We start from the raw sequence: 17050 nt of genomic DNA, 5'->3' as shown, positions 1-17050 counted from the left end.
CCAGGCTCTAATAGGTTAGGTGCATCTTCTCTCACTGAAACCAGATCAGCCAGTCCTCTGCAATATATATGCCATGGGGCTTCAGACTAGCTAGTGTATACTGCCTGGTTGGTGGCTCAGTGTCTGAGAGATCTTGGGGATCCAGGTTAGTTGAGACAGCTGGTCTTCCAATGGGGTTGCCTTTTCTTTAGCTCCTTCCATCCTTTCCCTAATTCAACCACAGGGGTCCCTGGCTTCTGTCCAATGGATGAGTACAAATGTCTGCATCTGACTCTTTCAGTTGATGGTTGGGCCTCCCAGAGGGCTCCTGTCTGCAAACACACAACAGTGACAGGCCCTGGAGGCAACCCTTGAGATAGGACAAGTTTGGGCTGGTCACTGGATCTCCTTTCCCCCAGTGACCCTTTTTGTCCCTGCAGTTCTTTTAGGCAGTAACAATTCTTCTTCTGAATTTGTGACTGGGGGATGGTAACGCTATCCCTCTACATGATAGCCTTTCTCCTGGACGTGGACTCTCCACTTTCCTCTCCCCACTGCAGGGCATTTCATCTAAGGTCCCTCTCTTTAAGTCCTGAGATCTCTCAAATCCCAGGTCTCTGATATAGTCTAGAGCGTCCCCTCACCTCCTACCTCACAACATTGCTTGATTCCATTCCTTCTGCTTGAAAACAGGGCTTCAGTCCTGCTTCTCCTATACCTGATCTTCTTCCCCAGTCTGCTTGCCAGCCGTGGCCCTCACTCGCTCACCCCGCCCTCTATAATTTCTTTCTTCTTCCTCCCAAGTGGGATTGAGCCATCCTCACTTGAGCCCTTCAACTTGTTAAACTTCTTAAGTTGTGTGTATTGTATACTGGGTAGTCTGTATTCTTTTGGGTAACATCCAGTAACTAGTCAGATACCTCACTACCATGATATTTCCTAGTTCCATCTATTTGCCTGCAAAACCCATGCTTACAAACAGGGGGCTACCATGACTGCCCTCCAAAAGACCCAACAAGCAGCTGCTGAAAGAGTCAGATGCAGGTTTTTACGGCCAAGCAATGGACAGAACATGTTGACCCTGTAGTTGAATCAGTGAAAAGCTGGAAGAAACTGAGGAGGCTAGCAGTCTCAGTTAACCTGAATCCCAAGATCTCTCAGACAAACTGGACCACCAATCAGGCAGTATACATTAACAGATATGAGGCCCCCAACACATACACAGTCTAGACTGCTGAGTTTGGGTTTAGTCAGAAAAGATGCACCTAACCCTCAAGAGACTGGAGATCCCACATGGACCCTAACCTGTCATAATAACCTAATGTGTCGAAATTGGAACAACTTGATTGCAAACCCAGAGTTGTAATCAAAATCAAAATGGTTGCCTGCACAGACAGCACAATTCGCTGTCTTTTTGGCCCCATTCTCATGAGAATGCAAGCTGCAGCAAAAGCTAGGATTTGTATTAAGAAATCACTGATCCGATCACTATACGTTTTGGTCCCAAAAGCAGCTGTGGAGCTGGTTCCCCGTACACAAATGGCTTTTCACATGTACTTGACCACCCAGGTCAACCTAGGCCATTTGGGTCCTGCAGCCAGTTCCCTATCTTAGAGCTGCCTCTCTGAAAGCCAACCTCCCCAAGGCTAGACCTGAATCAAACCACTCACTACCACAGCATAGCATGCAAGGACAATCAGAAAATACTAAACACCAGGGCCAGAAAGCCAGTTGAATGGGGTTTATTGTTTCAGATTGGGTTTGCCCCACCCATTGAAGTTTTAGTTCCTGCGCTGGCATTGGTGGTAGTAGGCCTCCCGTTCTTTAAGGTACTTGGCCCTCAGAACCGCAGCCCTCTCCCTCGATTTTATCCTCTTCCTACACCTGGCCCATCCTCCCTGCAGCCTTGGCCACTTGCGCCCACAGTCCAGTTCGTGTTGTTCTTTTATCTCGTCAAAATGGTCACGGGGAAGAGCAGGAACGAGGATGGGGCTTCGCGGTGCATTCACATCCTTCTTCTTCTCTCCTTCTCGGGCGTGTAGTTTCTCATTTGCGTTAGTACCACGATCTTTGTCGTCAGGGCTTCATACTTCTTTTTTTTCTTTCACTTTTGAGATGGTCTTCCATTTTCAGAACACTGTTCAGAAAAATTCGGTAAAGTCATAATAGGTGTTGGCTGTTTGCTCCCTCATTTTGACTTCTGAAGTCCATCATAAAAATGGACTAGGACGCCACTTTGGGTCTTACTATGCTGTCTTTCCCAGCATTTATGACCAGAACTCGATCCTGCTGATTTAGATAGCGATTGGTCTTCACTACAGGAGCAATCTAGATGGTGTCCTCCATGGGGTGAAATGTTCCCTGTGTGTGTGTGCCTCAGCCAGGGCCCGGCCTTTTCAGTGCTGAGGGGCATTGTTAGGTCAAAAGAAGGAAAAATGTGGCGCCATCCCTAGCTGACCAATGGCAGCCAAGCTCTGTTTACAGGTGACCCTATATTTTTTAAGAAAAAACACACACAGCACACACACACACACACACACACACACACACACACACACATATATGTCTTCAGACACACCAGAAGAGGGCTTCAGCTCTCATTACAGATGTTGTGACCTTACAATAGGTGGCTCGGATTTGAACTCAGGACCTCCAGAAGATAGTCAGTATTTAACCACTGAGCCAACTCTCCAGCCCCCATGTAGGCCCTCTTAGTGGTTTGGTTTCTCCAGGGACTTTCTTTTTTTTGCCTCTAAGGAATGACAAGTCTTATCTGAACCTTAATAGAGCGCTACTGGCCCTAGGAATCTGGCCTCACTGGTCTCAGTGGGAGGATGTGCAAATCCTGAGACTGATGCCACAGGGAAGGGGGATGCCTCGGGGTATAGAGCCCCTTTTCAGGTGAAGGGGATGGGGGAGGAAGAACTCTGGGAGGGGGACTGGGAGCAAAAACTGAAGCATGTAATGATCAAAAATCATGGCCCCTGTGCTGGCTCAGTAATGCATTGTAATGGCTAGGCTGAATTGTATATATTTCCTGTGTGTTTTCCTGAATGATCTCCCCCTGTGTGTGTTTTTGATTAGAAAGATTTGTGTTTTTGTAGCCAGTTTTGAAGCACTGGGAGGAACTCTAGGCCCTACACATCTTGAGGCAAGGACCCTACCACTGAGCTCTATCTCTAACCCCATTAGAGTGGTCCATAAACAAATGCACTGAGGTGGAGATTTGGAAGGCAGAAGGAACACCACTATGGGCAGTTTTCAACACACACACACACACACACACACACACACACACACACACACCCACACACACACACACACATTGGCCAATATGTCCTGACTCTATGACTCTACTTGTGATCTGAACCTGTGTCTGATCAATCAAACTTTCCAGGTATCCTACAATTTCTGTCCCATGATGTAATATACATCTTCCCTCTCAACCATGTGTAACCAAAACTTCAGTAGATATCAAGCACCTAATTTACTCTACAGAGAGAGACATTCTCAGCTCAGATAGAGCTGTCAAATCCCAGGCACAAATGCTTCCTCTCCACAATGTGATTTAACACAACCAGTAGCTAAAACGCGAGACAGAATTGTCCCTTGCTTTGAAAAGAACTGCAGGGACAAAAGCTTTGGAGAAAAGCTCTGAGGAAAAGAAACAACAGAGTCAGGGGCCCAAAGTGATCCAGCCCCAAGGGAGCCCCAAGGACCTGACACCATGATTGAGGCCACCGACACTCAGCAGGAGCCATCGAGACTGCCTCCCAAAGACCCAACAAGCAGCTGAAAGAGTCAGATGCAGATGTGTGCACCCAACCAATGGACAGAAGCTGCTGACCCCTCCCTCTGGTTGGAATTAGAGTAGGTGTGCTTGGAGGAAGCTGAGGAGTGAGTGGGCAAACTGTAGGAGGACCAGCAGTTCGATCCAAACCTGGATCCGCTATCTCTCAAACACTGCATCAACCAGGCACACACCAGGAAGGCCTGCAAGTCCTCTCTCCCACTGTCAGGGCATGGGCTATCTATGTCCCTTCCCTTTGAGTCTCCAAAGCCCCATCTCACAGGTCTTGGCACATTCTCGGAGGGTCCCCCATCTTCACTCTCCTGAGATTACTTGTTTCCAATCTTTCTTTCTGTCCCTCAGGGTTGGTCCTGCCCCCACACAATACTCTGATCCTCTTCCACTCTGTCCCCTTGCCAGCCAGGTCTCCCACTTTGTCACTGTGATTGCTGCTCCTTCCCTCCCAAGTTGGATTGAGGCATCTCATGGCCCCTTTCTAGCTTTATTAATCTTCGTGAGTTTTGACTGTATCCCTCATTATTCTTACCTTTTGACTAGTATCACCTATTATTAGAACATACCCGTGCAATATTTTTAAGATACTACCTGGATGACATTTTCAGTTCTATCCATTTGCCTGCAAAACCATGATGTCCGTCATATAGTCACTCGAGTAGTTCTAAGCTGTAAATGAACCACAGTTTATATATCCATTCTTCTATCTTGGGACATATCTATATGCCTCTCTATTGATGGGGGTTAGTGGAAGATTTTTTCACAATCTGTAGGTTACTAGTTTTCAGGTTTGACTCATGTCCTAGCCTGTTGTTAAATCTTTTCCAAGCTCCAGGAGGTCCCATTTATGAGTCATGATTTCAGAGAGTGAGCCATTGGGAGTTCTATGAAATTTTCCCCTATGACAATGAGTTCAAGGCTCTTCCCACTTTCATATTAGGATTCAGTGAATCCAGCCATCATACAGTATACATATATAGTTCTTTTATTGCTGATACAGTTTCGCATATCCTCAGATTGATTTTGGTTATTCAAAAACAATTTGCAAATGGCATTTTCTAACTCTATGAAGAAGTGAGTTGAATTTGATGGGATTGCATTGAATCTCTAGGATTTCTTTTGACTAAATGTCCATTTACTATATTAATCTTTGCCAATCGCATGAACATGGGAGAACTCTTCCATCTCTGATGATCATCACATCTTCAGAAACTTAAAGTTCTAATATACAGATCTTAGTACTTACTGTTTGTTAAAGTCACACCAAGGTATTTTTAAAGTTATTTAGGACTACGAAGAGTGTCATTTCCTAATTTTTTTTTCTCTGCCTGTTTATCTTGAGTGGAGGAAGGCTACTGGTTTGTTTGAGTTAGAATTGTACCCAAATCACTTTGGTTGGAAGTTGTTTTATCAGGCTTAGTAGTTTCTAGGTGGTACTTTTGGGGGTCATTTAAGTATACTATTATATCATCTGCAAATAGATATTTTTTCCTTTCCACTTTGTATCCCTTTGACCTCCTATGGTCTTGATTTCTCTGCTAAGACTTCAAATACTATTGAATAAATAGGGAGTGAGTGGCAGCCTGTTTTACTATTCTGATTTAATGAGATTGTCAAGTTTTCCTCCATTTAGTTTAATGTTGGGGCTACTGGTTTGGTGTATATTGTTTTTACTAGCTTGTTGGACTGGGACACATCAATCGGGTTTTTCACAAAACCTTAGACCTGCCAACCTGTCCTGCACAAGTTTGTTAGGGGCACCAGGCCCAGAACTTGTGGGATAATAGCTAATGACTGGTCCAAGCAGCTCATGCTGGAAAGTCCATGAACGACATAATTTTGGAAAACCAGGATCCAGAGACAGGACAACCCCAGAGCCCCAGGATATAACCAAACAAGATTGGTAAAAAGATTCCAAGATATTTCCCAACGCGATTAAAAATATCCCAGTTGTCATCTGGGTCTGTGAATTGTGACATGATTGTCCTTATTTAACAATTGCTTGAGGCAGTATCTGACAACCAATGCCAATGCAGCAGAGACCCACAGCAAACATTAGAGAATAGGGAAGCCTACTTAAAGAGGAGGAAGAAGTAGGGTTGAGGACACAATGAGAATATGGCCCCTCTAGAATCAAATAAACAGGGCTGAGGGCCTAGAGAAACTAAATTGACAAATGCAGACCGTCTATGAGTCTGAGCTAGTCTTCTGTATACTTGTAGCCAGTGTTCTGCTGGATTCCTAAGAGTAAAAGAGGGTGGAGTGTCAATGATTTGACGAATGCCACATCCATCCTGATATGTCCAAATGTCAAAACAGACTTTCAAAACTAAAAAATCAGATGAGAATACATTTATTTCCTAATCAAGAGACAGTTAACAAAGAAGACGTTACTATCCTAAAAAACATACATGCACCAAACTCTGAGGCACCTAATTACAAAAAATTCTACCCTGAATTATGAAAACATGATTAACACTAATCCATCAATGGTAAGTTTCAACATGATTTTCTCCAGTAGACAAGCTATCTGACAAAAAATAAAAACATTAGAATAATTTCTAACATAATATATCAAATAGATGTAACAGATATCTAAGCAGACTATTCTATCCAAAACACGAAGGAATCTACATTCTACTCAAAAACACATGAAGTTTTTTTCCAAAAATGCATATCTAGGGACACAAAACAAACTGGATTACAAATTCAAACAGATTGAGATCACTCCCTTTTCCATTCTGACCAATGCAATAAAATTAAAAATTGAGAAAACAAATCTTGGAAAACAAAAATTTGACAGTAAACTACTATCACTGAAATTTAGTAATAAATAAAGAATTCAAGAATAAATGAAATGGTTTTAATTGAAGTGGTAGGCTAACATCACTTTCCTCCCTTTCTGCCCTTCAGCACCCTCCAAGTTACCCTTCCAGTAATTCCTCACCACCTGCTAAATTGATAGCCTTTTTTTCGATTTACATATTACATATATGTATATTTGTAGGCAGATATATGTTATAGGTATTATTGTTGTATTATATGTGCTATTGTTTTGTCCTTCTTGTGTATATGCTTCAGGGCTGACCACTCTTCATTGAACAAACTAATAAAAGTCCCATCCCTGGGAGAGGTTAATTTTCTCCCAAAAACATCATTAGCTGTCTGCACTACTTTGTTCAGGGTGTAACCTGTATAATTCCATGTTAACAGTTGTTGATGCTGCCATTGTCCCAGTCTTATTTATATAGCGATTTTTAGCAGACACTGCTTGCAGCAGACTTCCTAGTGTTCTGCCTCTGACAATCTTTTCTGACCTGTCTTCCTTGAGAAGTTCCCTGAATCAGATATGCAGAAGCTGTGATATAGATTTATTCTCCATCAAGGCTCAAGCCCCAGTTTTATCTGTTGATGTCAGACGTTGTGGTTTTCTATGATACTCCCAAAGGCGTAAAAGAACTTTCTTGGTAAGTGGTGTAGCTATGTTCACCTCTATTAGTCCTCGAACCTGGGTCCATTTCCAGCAACTGGAATGATTCTCCTGTTGAGTGAGTCTTAAACCCAATTAGGCCAGATGTGTTGGATGCCACCACACTTGAGTGCCAAACATATTCATGGGGCAATTATTGTGGTTCAGAGGCACCATGTCTGACAAATTGTAATTTGCTTCTTTCCCTTGACATCTCACAGATAGTATTATTTTTTCCGAACTATGGCTAAACTACAAGAGAAAGCCGTCAGATCCAACTAGAATCATCTTGAGTCCTGTGTTCTAATATTGCACCCAAGTCTTTCAGCCATAGAGATTTGCTCACAAACCCCCGAGAAAAATTGATAATCTGTATTGGTTTTGAGAGTCATTTGGACTGTCCTGAGCATCCAATAGAAAGAGGATTTCTAATCATATCCATATTTTAAAGGTGAAAAAGTTGTGATGCGGAGGGAGAAGGGTCAATCAGTAGAGGGGGGCTGGCTGCTGAACCTGTTCAGGTGGCCAGTTCAAGGCTGGCCCTTGCATCTGTGAGGGGCTTGCAAAGAGACGCCCAGCTCGGCTCATGCCAAATTTCCCAAGGAACACAGTCCTGCCGCAAAACACACACTTCCCAATTTTCCTGGTGAAATGAATGAAAGGCTTTTGGGGGAATACAGTGATTTCTTGTTAACTCCCTTGTTTACTTTTCCATAAACCCCAAGATGGCTTACATGTTAGCTGTTAACTCACACCATCTGTTCAAACAGTGCTTCAGTAAATGATCATTCATACCTTTCCCTCTAAAAGAATCTTTTCTAAAGACAATGTTTGTGTCTCTGTTATCCTTCATTTCGGACATGTAGCGTGAGATGAGCTTATTTTAACTTAGCGTCACTGTAAACATGTATTTTAAATTTCCCATTTTCACTGTGCAGAAAACAGACAAACTCTGCATTTCATTCCCACTTTGGCCTGGTTGGGTGGGGTAGGAGTGTAACTCAGAGATCCTATTTTAAGAACGAAAAAGAAAAAGATGAAAGGAGAGAGTTCCAGACAATATTCCTCCGAAATCTTTAATTGTGTGATGAGAAGCCCAGCTGTGAGGCTTTGTCAGGCAAAGAGAACAGAGAGGGCTCAGTATTTGGAAAGGGGAAGCTATGTTGAGGAATCCATTCTAATCCATCTCATTACTTTGATACAATGTTATGCTGTAAACCATATGTGAGTTTGACTCCCTCAGCAAGTCAAATCTCGGCTTGACCCACACTGCCTGGGTGGAGCAAAGGGGCTTCAGGAGAGAAGGATAGTTAAACATGATGTTGCCTGAAGATGTTTGAAGATTCTGCCTTCATGGCTGAACCTCAAGTTCAGCCAATAGGACCGCACATTCAAATGCTGGTCCACTGATGACCACTGCCCTTCCCCTGCTTGCCAAGTCTCTTACTATGAAAGCTTGTGTAGAGGACCCTGAAGGAGGGACTAATTCTCCATGCACTCTCTTCTGCATTTTGTTTTGTTTAAATTTTAGTTCATTGTATGAGCATACATGGATGGGAATTCTGCTATATCCACTCTACCATGCTTTAATGCCTCTTGGTCCCCTCCAAAGATCAGGGTCCCTCATTTTTATAGCTCAACTGGGTGCTGTTTGTGTATGGCACAGATTAGGACCTTCCATCAGAGTATACAGAAAATCTACCAGGGGTCTCTTTCATTAAAAATGAATTGTACCTAAACCCATCATCCTTTCAAACGGCCAAAGTTCCTCAAATAGTGTGAGGCTGGCCATGGAGCTCCTACCCATCTATACTTGCAAGTTTATGCATGCTAGAGCTGCCTAGAGTCCTGAGGGCAAATTCACCTTGATACATGAAAGAAAACACCGTCTTGCACCAATGCTCCCTCTATAATTTCTGTCTCTAGGAACTTTCTGCCCTTTTCATGATGATCCCTGAGCTATGCATGGAGGGGTGTGATAAAGATACCATTTAGGGATGAACATTCATTCCCAGATTACCCATTTTTGGACCTTACCCGCCGTGAGTTTATGTGGATTTTCTTCAAGTAGATGGTAATTAACAGAACCACAGTTTATCAGTGTGTCTCAGAATAACAGACTATGGAACACTGATCCATAAATGGACATCTATATCACAATCCTGTCACACCAAAGTTAATGGATCATCATGGAATGGGGAGTGGTCACTGTGAAGAGTCAAAAGAAGAAGTAGATGGCTACAGCCAAATAAGTTTTCCAGACAATAACAGGGCGATTATACTTATGAACTCAAGCCAGACAAAACCTCTGTACGTAGATGGGGCATGAAGTCCTCACCCCAGCCAAGCAGCTATGGGTAAGGTTCTGGGAGAGAGTTGAGCTCACAAGCACCCTAGTAGGTCAGCCATACTATTTGGAAGGCCACACATCTAAGAACACTTGGCCCAATATGTAAATTGAACTCCATGTTTTAAAAAAAGGACAAGAAGTCACTGATTGATTAGGAGGTCCCCCATGAATTCAGCTGGGAGAGGGTTTGTGAACATGACCAAAATAAATCGTATTAAATTCTCAAAGAATAGATTGAAAAAGTAGAGATGAAGCACCTAATATGGAGAGCCACAGTGGCCTGTGTTAGAAGGAAATTGATGCAATGTCCATTTAGCAAATTAATAGCAGTAGGTTCTTTCCTGGATTTAGGAGCCAGGTTCCCATATTTTTTATTTGACCTTTTATGTTTTTACATGTTTTTAATTTTTATGTGTATATGTTTTGCCTGCAAATTTTGCACCATGGAGCATGCTTGGTGTCTGAAAAAAATCATGAGGGCAATGGATCCCCTGAACTGAAGTGGATATTTTTATGACATCATGTGGGTACTAGGAACCCAGATCTTTTTGTAATAGTAGCCAGTGTCTTACCCCTGTGCCATTTTCATTACTCCCCATATGGTTTGGAGGAAGGACAAGGTCTCACTATGTCACCACACAGTTGAGGTTGGCTCGAAATTTGGACACCAGCTAAGGTGGTCTCAACTTAAAAATCTCATGTTTCCTCCCCCAGGAGCAGGATTTGAGTATGCAACGCCATGCCTGGCTTCTTCATATGTCCAAGATAATGGACTCAGCCTACATGCCTACCTAATTTTCCTCATCAATCTATACAAGGTCAGTGCTCTTCAAAAACACCATTCTTATCAACTCCATATATGTAGGGTTGTGTATGATCTCTAGCTGCATGCATATTCCTTGAGTATCAGTGGTTTCCAGTGATGGAAACCCAGAAGAAATGATCTTCATATGCTTTTTTCCATCCTTTCTTTATTCTAATCCTAGAGCGCCAGTGCCTTCATCCATGTACAGACACTATTCCCAAATGCATCATCCCTGGTCACCAACTCTTTCCGCTGCTGAAAATCCAATAAGTTTGTCACTTTTTTCTCTTTTAGTATCAGAAAACTTGCCTCTTGACTTAAAATCGTCTATATGTGCAAATACTCTAAAGAGTATATGGATCTTGCTAATAACTTAAGATCACTGTCTACTGTGGTGATGATAAATGGTATTCATGAGCAGAAATAGAAGGCCTGGCCATCACCTTAAACGTAAAGCATGCATTTCATAGCATGAGAAATGAACCCCAACCAATCACTTGGCTGCCCTATTTGGGAACGTACTAATGTTTCAGAAGCTCCACACAGTTCCAAGTTCGGGCATACCTGGGGAGTATACAATGAAAAAAGATGAGGTATTCAGTAGGCTCCTTTGGATTTTGCAAAGAGCAAAAACAACACTCGGGTATCTCTGCTACCCATTTACCCAGTAACGAATGTGCAATATGGCCTTTTGAGTAAGGACATGGCGTGGAAACCCTGTTTTCTAATGGTGATATGTGCATGCATATAGCCATGTTAGGAAAATACCATTTTCTTTCTTCTATTATTACCTTATTGTATAAATAAGTTATATTGACTTTGTATCCTTATTTAAGTATTTTGGATTTTTTAAAATCCTAACAGTCAACTTATGTGACATTAGAAGGAGAATAAACATCACTTTGATCTTTGTCTTCTCTTCTAGGGAAGGGCCTAGTGCATTTTCTGTTATTCCTGGAATGATGGTGCCTTTTAAGGTCAAGTTATGTCTAACTTTAATTTTTCAAACCTATTTTTAGATGGTTTAAAAACCTCTCTTCTGGACCATCACCAGGGGAGGTAGGAAAAGGCTATAGCAGAAGAGGGCCTCTTTGAGCCAGCTGTCTGCATCTGTCAGAAACAGTTCATGGCAGTATCCAGCAGTGGCACCCATCCACTCATAAACACTTCAATGGATACACTAGCAGTCCAGTCCAGTAGTGCTGAGACAGCAGCAGCAGGGGGTCACAGGCTAGCAGGAAACAGCCAGGTCTGAGCCAAATCAGCACGAGTCAGCAGGGGGGGAACCAGGGCCAACAGGAAACCCCAGGGAGAAGCCTCAACCATGCTCCTCAGTAAAGCAAAGATAAGGAAGATGTGAGAATTAATGAGGGTTGCACAGCTGCCTACCAGTGACCAAAGCCCCCCAGGCTGTTGGTCCTAATTATATTCCATCCAATGTCCTCCATGGTCTTGCCTCACTCTGCCCTCAGTATGAGTCTGTTCAGCAAAAACTCCACATGAGTCTGTCTCAGCTGATATCACTCTGCTAATCGCTGAGTCCTGAAAGTGGAGCAAGAAACTGCAGCACACTACCAGAAGTTTTTGGTATGTTTCTCTGGCATGGAATCCCTACAAATGGAGCAAATGTAAAACCAATACATGTGTGTCATCAGCAAAACAAATCCATCATATGTCCTTTCACGGCTTTGTTTTGCAGACCATCCTTTTAAATACATCTGCTTCATGCAAATGTTCTTCCCATGTCTTCCCCAGCAAAACACCATCTGACAAGCAAATAACTTTCCAAAAGAATCCAGAAGTTTCAATTTCCAACCATGCGTGATGCTAGTCTCTATTTGACATTTGGATTAGTCAGACTTTGCTTTAGTGGAGCTAAATACCCGACAGAAACCAATTAAGGGGATAATTCCTTGTTCTGCTTCTGGCATCTGATGTTTTGATGCCGCATCATAGCTCGGCTCTGTGTTTCTGAGCCTGGAGGCAGTTCAGTTCAGCATGCAGAAAATGTATGGCAGAAGTAAACTGTTCACTCCTGGGTGGCTTGGAAGCACAGAGAAACACTAACAAGAAGAACCAAACATCAAAACAATGTATATCAAAAAACATATCCTAGTGACACACTTCCTCTTAATTGGGACCATGCTTAATTTTAATACCTGAAATAATGCCATCATATTAAAAATCCATTTATTAGGTTATAGCCCTTATTGTGATTGTATCTAGAAATGGCATCTCAGACACCCCAGTCATTTTCTTTAGGGGACCCAGGATGTTAATTCCATGAGGTTATTGATTATTAACCAATACGGAGAGATACTCTTACTGGCCGGGTCGGGTGGGCACTGAGGCTGCAGAGCGGAAGAGACCAACAATGATTGCCCACCCCCTGCCCACATCCCTGACCTGAGGAAACTGTACAAGGCCTGGGTTCCTGTGGGAGGGCCCAGGGAGCAGCAGGAGTTCTGCCTGAGACAACGGCCGATCCTGAAGGAAACAGACCGGTAAACAGCCTGCACCCAAATCCCGTGGAGGAGAGCTAAACCTTCAGAGAGGCAGACACGCCTTTGGGCAAACCAGGAAGAGACTGCTCTCTACACACATTGCTGATTCCAGAGGAAAAATGGAGGCCATCCAGGAACCCAGGATTTGAGGCCCCGGAAGAGGCGGCGAGATCTCCGCCGCCACCGCTGAGAGCCCGTGGCAGAACCTCATGAGCGAATCCCGAGCCTCGGGGCCACAGGTGACTTAAACTTATCTGCTGCAAGTGACTTGCCCAGGAATCGGGACAACAGAGGCAGAACTTTATCTCGTCAAAATGGTCCTGGGAGAAGAGCAGGAACGAGGATGGGGGCTTCCGCGGTGCATTCACATCCCTTCTTCTTCTCTCCCTTCTCGGGCCGGTGTAGTTTCTCATTTCACGTTGGTACCGATCTTTGTCGCGCTTGGCCAGGGCTTCATACTTCTTTTTTTCTTTCTTTGAGATGGTCTTCCATTTTTCAGAACACTGTCTAGAAAATTCGGTAAAGTCATAATAGGTGTTTGGCTGTTGCTCCCTCATTTGACTTCTGAAGTCCATCATAAAATGGACATAAGGTGAGACGCTCACTGGTCTTACTTCATGCTGTCTTTTCCCATGTTTATAGAAGCACTAACTCCGGGATCCCGTTGATTTAGATAGCAGCGATTGGTCTTCACTACAGGAGCACCTAGATGGTGTCTCCATGGGGTGAAATGTTCTCTGTGTGCTCTCAAGCCAGCCCTCCAAGCTTCCCTTTTCAGTGCTGGTGGGCATTGTTGCGTCAAAGAAGGGAAAATGTGACGTCATCCCTGAGCTGACCAATGGCAGCCAAGCTCAGTCATTTACAGGTAGGCCCTATATTTTTAAGAAAAACACACACACACAGACACACACACACACACACACACACACACACACACACACATATATGCTGTCTTCAGACACACCAGAAGAGGGCTTCAGCTCTCATTACAGATGGTTGTGAGCCACAATATGGTGGCTCGGATTTGAACTCAGGACCTCCAGAAGAGCCGTCAATGCTCTTAACTCCTGAGCCATCTCTTCAGCCCCTAGGTAGCACATCAGAGTGGTTGGTTTCTTCACAGACTTTCTCTTTTGCCTCTAAGGAATGTTAAAGGCTTATCTGAACCTTAATAGAGTTGCTACTGGCCCTGGGAATCTGGCCCTCACTGGTCTCAGTGGGAGAGGATGTGCCAAATCCTGTGGAGACTTGATGCCACAGGGAAGGGGGATGACTCGGCATATAGAGCTCCTTTTCAGGTGAAGGGGATGGGGGACTACAAACTCTGGGAGGGGGACTGGGGGCAAAAACTGAAGCATGTAATGATCAAAAATCATGGCCCCTGTGCTGGCTCAGTAATGCATTGTAATGGCTAGGCTGAATTGTATATATTTCCTGTGTGTTTTCCTGTATGATCTCCCCTTTCCTGTGTGGTTTTTTTATAAGAAAGATTTGTGTGTTTGTTGTGTAGTTTGAAGTACTGAGGAAGGAACTCCAGGCCCTACACATGCTAGGCAGGGACCCTACCACTGAGCTCTATCTCTAACATCCAATAGAGTGGTCCATACACAAATGCACTGAGGTGGGAGATTTGGAAGGCAGAAGGAATGCTAGGGGCAGTTTTCAGTACACACACACACACACACACACACACACACACACCTTGGCCCATATATGCCAACACTACTTGTGATCTGAACCTGTGTCTGATCAATCAAACTTTCCAGGTATCCTACAATTTCTGTCCCATGATGGGTTAAGGGACATCTTCCCCTCTCAACCATAAAATCCAAACTTCAGCATGAGATATCAAGCACCTAACTTACTCTACAGAGATTGTTCCTCAGTTCGTATGATATGAGCTGTCAAATCCCAGGCACAAATGCTCTCCTCTCCACAATGTGATTGGGTTGCCATCCCACAGTCAAAACTCTGACAGAATTGTTCCTGTTTGAAAGAACTGCAGGGACAAAAATGGAGAAAAGATTGAGGAAAAGGAAGTCCAGTGACCGACCCAAAGTGGGATCCAGCTCAAGGGGAGGCCCCAAGACCTGACACCATTACTGAAGCTATGGGGCGCTCACAAAAAGGGACCTATCATGACTGCCCTCCAAAAGACCCAACAAGCAGCTGAAAGAGTCAGATGCAGATGTGTGCACTCAACCAACGGACAGAAGCTGCTGACCCCTGTGGTTGAATTAGAGAAAAGCTGGAGGAAGCTGAGGAGGAGGGCAACCCTGTAGGAGGACCAGCAGTCTCAACTAACCTGGATCCCAGTTATCTCTCAAACACTGGATCACCAACCAGGCAGCACACACCAGGAAGGCTCTACAAGTCCTCTCTCCCCACTGTAGGGCATGTCATCTAAGGTCCCTCCCTTTGAGTCCTGAAAGTCTCTCACCTCACAGGTCTCTGGTACATTCTCGAGGGTCCCCCATCTCTTACCTCCTGAGATTACTTGTTTCCAATCTTTCTTCTGTCCCTCAGGGCTTCAGTCCTGCCCCCCACCAATACCTGATCCTCTTCCACTCCCTGTCCCCTTGCCAGCCAGGTCTCCCCCACTCTGCTCACTGTGATTGCTGTCTTCTTCCTCCCAAGTTGGATTGAGGCATCCTTACATGGGCCCTTCAGCTTTTATTAATCTTCGTGAGTTTTGTGGACTGTATCCTCATTATTCTTTACCTTTTTTGACTAGTATCCACTTATTACTGAGAACATACCGTGCATGTCATTTTGGGTTGAGTTACCTCACTCTGGATGACATTTTCTAGTTCTATCCATTTGCCTGCAAAACCCATGATGTCCTCATTCATAGTCACTGAGTAGTATTCCATTGTGTAAATGAACCACAGTTTATATATCCATTCTTCTATCTTGGACATATCTATATGCCTTCTATCAGATGTGGGGTTAGTGAAGATTTTTCACAATCTGTAGGTTACTAGTTTCTCGTGTTGACTATGTCCTTTGCCTTACACAATCTTTCAAGTTCCATGAGGTCCCATTTATGAGTTCGTGATCTTAGAGAGTGAGCCATTGGAGTTCTGTTAGGAAATTTCCCCCTATGTCAATGAGTTCAAGGCTCTTTCCCACTTTCTCTTCTATTAGATTCAGTGTATCCAGTTTTTCATATATATATATACATATATATATAAGTTCTTTTATTGTTGAGCATAGTTTTCGCTATCCTGTGATTTTTGTTATTCAAAAACAATTTGCAAATTGGCTTTTCTAACTCTATGAAGAAGTGAGTTGGAATTTTGATGGGGATTGCATTGAATCTCTAGATTTCTTTTGACTAAATGTCCATTTTTACTATATTAATCTTGCCAATCCATGAACATGGGAGAACTTTCCATCTTCTGAGATGATCTTCAATTTCTTTCTTCAGAAACTTGAAGTTCTTGTCATACAGATCTTACACTTGCTTGGTTAAAGTCACACCAAGGTATTTTATGTTATTTAGGACTATTGTGAAGAGTGTCATTTCCCTAATTTTTTTCTCTGCCTGTTTATCCTTTGAGTGGAGGAAGGCTACTGGTTTGTTTGAGTTAATTTTATACCCAACCACTTTGCTGAAGTTGTTTATCAGGCTTAGTAGTTCTCTAGTGGTACTTTTGGGGGTCACTTAAGTATACTATTATATCATCTGCAAATAGTGATATTTTGACTTCTTCCTTTCCACTTTGTATCCCTTTGACCTCCTTTTGTTGTCTGATTTCTCTTGCTAAGACTTCAAATACTATATTGAATAAATAGGGAGTGAGTGGGCAGCCTTGTCTAGCCCCTGATTTAATGAGATTGTTTCAAGTTTCCTCCATTTAGTTTAATGTTAGCTACTGGTTTGCTGTATATTGCTTTTACTAGCTGTTGGACTGGGACATCAATCAAGCCACAAACCCTTAGACCTACAATCTGTCCTGCCTACAAGTCTTGCTAGGGCAATTGTGGCCCAGAACTTGTGGGAGTGGCCAGCTAATGACTGGTCCAAGTTGTGGCCCATGCCAAGAAAACAAGTCCATGAACGACACTGGAAAACCAGGATCCAGAGACAGGACAACCCCAGAGCCCCAGGATATAACCAAACAAGATTGGCAAA

At 43.4% G+C, this 17050-nt stretch overlaps 1 protein-coding gene across 1 annotated transcript; it reads right to left on the bottom strand.

The window, feature by feature from the left end:
- Positions 1 to 1760: 1760 nt before the first annotated feature.
- Positions 1761 to 13487, bottom strand: LOC116888103 (high mobility group protein B4-like). Its single transcript, XM_032889463.1, has 2 exons — positions 13202 to 13487; positions 1761 to 2047 (listed from the first exon to the last, which is right to left on the bottom strand). The coding sequence occupies exons 1-2, from the start codon at positions 13485 to 13487 to the stop codon at positions 1761 to 1763; spliced, it is 573 nt and encodes a 190-aa protein (XP_032745354.1).
- Positions 13488 to 17050: the final 3563 nt, after the last annotated feature.

The sequence above is a fragment of the Rattus rattus genome, chromosome X, assembly GCF_011064425.1.
Source record: "Rattus rattus isolate New Zealand chromosome X, Rrattus_CSIRO_v1, whole genome shotgun sequence".
Lineage (NCBI taxonomy): Eukaryota > Metazoa > Chordata > Mammalia > Rodentia > Muridae > Rattus > Rattus rattus.
This window is presented reverse-complemented; position numbering and strand designations above follow the sequence as displayed.

Excerpts from the sequence above, each read along its gene's own strand:
- LOC116888103 (XM_032889463.1), bottom strand. The coding sequence starts at position 13,487 with ATGGACTTCAGAAGTCAAATGAGGGAGCAACAGCCAAACACCTATTAT. Across the intron at positions 2,048-13,201 it reads CGAGATAAAGTTCTGCCTCT|ATCGTGGTACTAACGCAAAT; the intron begins GTTGTCCCGATT and ends CTGACGACAAAG.